Source organism: Thermobia domestica, chromosome 4 (genome assembly GCF_964235325.1).
Source record: "Thermobia domestica chromosome 4, izTheDome1.hap1.1, whole genome shotgun sequence".
Lineage (NCBI taxonomy): Eukaryota > Metazoa > Arthropoda > Insecta > Zygentoma > Lepismatidae > Thermobia > Thermobia domestica.
This window is the reverse complement of record NC_137457.1, coordinates 140,540,927-140,544,510: the sequence shown is the minus strand read 5'-3', so window position 1 is coordinate 140,544,510 and position 3,584 is coordinate 140,540,927. Positions and strand designations below refer to the sequence as shown.

The 3,584-nt window shown below is 38.1% G+C and overlaps 2 protein-coding genes across 2 annotated transcripts; both read right to left on the bottom strand.

Moving 5' to 3' along the window:
• Nucleotides 1-407: 407 nt before the first annotated feature.
• Nucleotides 408-1,211, bottom strand: LOC145682886 (uncharacterized). The gene has a single exon (XM_081754251.1). It carries the CDS (start codon nucleotides 1,209-1,211, stop codon nucleotides 408-410), a length of 804 nt encoding a protein of 267 aa, XP_081610377.1.
• A 42-nt stretch (nucleotides 1,212-1,253) lies between these two features.
• On the bottom strand, nucleotides 1,254-2,141 carry LOC145682885 (uncharacterized). The gene has a single exon (XM_081754250.1). The coding sequence runs from the start codon at nucleotides 2,139-2,141 to the stop codon at nucleotides 1,254-1,256; it is 888 nt and encodes a 295-aa protein (XP_081610376.1).
• Nucleotides 2,142-3,584: the final 1,443 nt, after the last annotated feature.

Sequence of the window (3,584 nt, the reverse complement as noted above, 5' to 3'; positions counted from 1 at the left end):
AGATTACCAATGCTGCACCAACTGTCCCAAATATTCACTGCGAAATCTACTGCGTAACTGTTCCCTGAGTTTATGACAATATCTCAACCGTTTTTGTAGGTTAACGGATTCCAAGTTGTCGACATCCGGTACTCCTAATTCTCTAACTTGCTGCAGAAACATAGCTGGAGTTACAGCTAATAAATCCGAACTATCATCCGAAAAATAAGTTAACGGTCGACCATTCATGACAGCTTCACAGTCACACAACACTGTAATGAATTCTTCATAATTTAGCGAAGCCTTCTCAAGTATTCTCCTTAACAGTCCTTTCATTAATCGAATTAAACGCTCCCACCATCCACCCCACCAAGCAGCACTCGGTGGATTGAATTTCCACTTGATACGTTTCACAGTTGCAAAAGACGTTATACATTCCCAATCCAGTCTGTACCAACAAAATTCGTGCCATTGTCACTGTAAATGACCGAAGGATGGCCTCGACGCGCTATAAATCTTCTAAGGGCTTGAAGAAAGTCACTAGTTGATAATCCGGAAACAATCTCTAAATGCACTGCTCGATATACTGCACAGGTAAATATACAAATCCAATCTTTTCCTCCATCTCGTAGTCTAACTGGTCCGGTAAAGTCCACTCCCGTTACTTCAAACACTGCTGCATCTCTGACTCTATCTTCGGGTAGGGCTACAGGGATTGGTTTCAACTTCTTGGCAGTATATCGTTTACATATGACACATTGCTTTATTATAGATCGAATGGTTTTTCTTCCTTTGAGTATCCAAAACTGTTCCCTAAGAAGACTCAACAAACCTTGAACACCAACATGACAAGCTTCCACATGTTTATCGTAAACTAACATTTTTACTACTGGATGTGTGCTTGGCAACACAACTGGATAACGGAAGGTTTCAACAACTGAAAGTTCTGTAATTTTGGTTTTTATTCTGATGAGTTTGTCATTGTCTTCGAACGGACACAAAGATTTCAAATTCTTGTCGCAAACACCCTCAAAGGAATCTGTTTGGACAAGTCTAATAACAGTCTTCTCTGCTGATATTAATTCTTCAACAGACAATTCGTTGCTTCTTCTTTGCTTAGAACGACAATTATGAATAAATCTTTTCATCCAACTTATTATGCGAACTAATTTTTCGTACTTCGAAGGATACCGATAATACCAGTCACTGTCCTCCTTTCCAGCATTAAGCATAACTGATGAGACCGTCTCTTTCTCTTCCTGTGTAATAATTTCTTATTTGTACTCATACTTCTGTTCTGGCCATTCCTCCTTGGATCGTCGCAGCCACGAAGGACCTTCCCACCATTTTGACTCAAGCAGTTGTTCTGAAGTACATCCTCTCGATGGTAAATCCGCCGGATTCATGTTTCCTTGTGCGTAATGCCAAGTTTCCTTTTCACTTAATTTTCGGATTTCTTGCACTCGATTCCACACAAAAGTATTCCATTGCTCATCTCGTTTAATCCATGCAAGAACTGTTGTAGAATCTGTTAAATAATAAATCTGTATACCTTCAAGATTAAAGGCCTCAACCACAGAAGTAGCTAGTCTCCCACCAATAGTAGCTGCCAATAATTCTAATCTTGCTATGGTTGATTTCTTTATAGGAACAACTCTAGTCGTGGCTTGTACTAACTGGACATTAGTGTTTTCTCTAGTAACAGTTCTAAGAAAAACTGCCGTAGCATAGGCTCTTTCACTTGCATCACAGAACACATGTAGGCTACAATTTTCTGAATCTCCTTGTATATATCTGGGAAATGAAAGTTCTTTCAACAAAGGCAATTCACCTACCCACTGTAAAAATTTCTTCCTTACTGACCCTGGTACTTCTTCGTCCCAACTTAATTCCAATCGCCAAATTTCTTGCAAAAGGATCTTTGGATACAACGTCACTGGAGAAGTAATCCCTATGGGATCAAATATCCTGTTTGCAAACGACAAAATAACCCTCTCAGTAAGAACTTCTGCTATCAACCCGTCGCAGCATTGTGGTCTTATTGTCAAAGTGTCAGATTTCGTTTCCCACTCTAGACCTAAGACTGGTACTCCGTTGTCTTGCTCCATCTCGCCAAAAGAAGTGTGCTCCCACCCTCTCAGCTCAAATCCAGCTTTCGCCATTACTTGGGTACTTTCATTAATGAAGTGATGAAACTTCTCTTCATTCCTTACGCTGGTAACGCAATTGTCCACATAAAAGCACTTCGAAAGCTGAGCGATGACTTCTCTGGAATATTGGCTTTTTCCGTTTTGGTTACCGATTGAACTGACTCCAAAACGGTAACCAATTCTTTAAGTCACCATCAAACTTCTTCAATTCAATTACCGGTAACTTAATAGCCGGTTTCTTATCATCTGTCGAAACACTGTCTGTATCACGAGTTGAATTTGATGCATGCTTATCGATCAACTCTTGAACTTTCGTACGGAGACTATAAAATGTCAGAACATACTTATCTTGTGCTTCTGTTTCCTGAACCAAATCATCTTGGAAATCTTCTTTTAATAACAGTTCAATGTATTCATTGTGTGCTTCATCAACTGCCCTGTATTTATCCTCAAATAATTCAAAGTTCACTTTAATATCGTCAATGTTCACATTCGCGGCATTACAACACTGCTCCACATTTTTTGCGATTTTTGTAAATACAGCTCTCGCCACTGTTCTAACTCTTTTTGCCTTCTCCATTATTTAAGTTGTCTCTCAGTCGTGTCAAGATCGCCAGATGTTACAATAAAACATTAATGTTATATTATAGAAGGCAAAAATACTATTTTTATTCTAACATTAGCACTTGCACTACAGCTGATAGAAAACGAGGGAAGGAACAAAAGAAAAACAAAAGAAGAACAAAACTCGGTACAAATGTTGCCATAACATATCCAACACCGACAAACAGAATGATAGAAATGAGTTATTTCAGCTTTTTAACGTTGATCAATATAAAACAAAAATGGTAATGGATAGCGAAAAGCGGTTCTCGACAAACGATTATACGTTTAAAGGGAATCTCTCATTTCATTCTTAACATTCTGGTAGAATTGGAAATGGTAGAAATGAGCCATTTCCGGTTTTAGCATTCATTATTATATAGCAAAGACGATAATAGATAACGAGAGATGTTTTCGGGAATCAATTAAACTTTTTAAGGATAACCTTCTTAACATTTAAAAAGTTAGTAAATTCTGAAAGTAACAGAATTGAGCCATTTCCGGTTTGAACGTTGATCACTATACAGCAAAAAACGGTATTAGATAGTAAGAAGCAGTTGCCATTGATCTATATGGCGTTTGAAGGACAACCTTCATCTTTACCCTAACACTCTAGTAAAACCGGAAGTGGTAGAACATGACCACTTTCTTTTTTAACGTTGATCGCTATAGAGCGAAAACGATAACAGATAGTAAGAAACAGTTTTCGGCAATCGATAAAGCGTTCCAGGAGTAACTTTCAGCTTCGTGCTTAACACCCAGGTAAAAAGGAAGTATGCAAATCACCTATAACTTCCTGTTTCAATTTAATTTACATACATCATAAACTATAAGATATAGGGAGAATCAGTT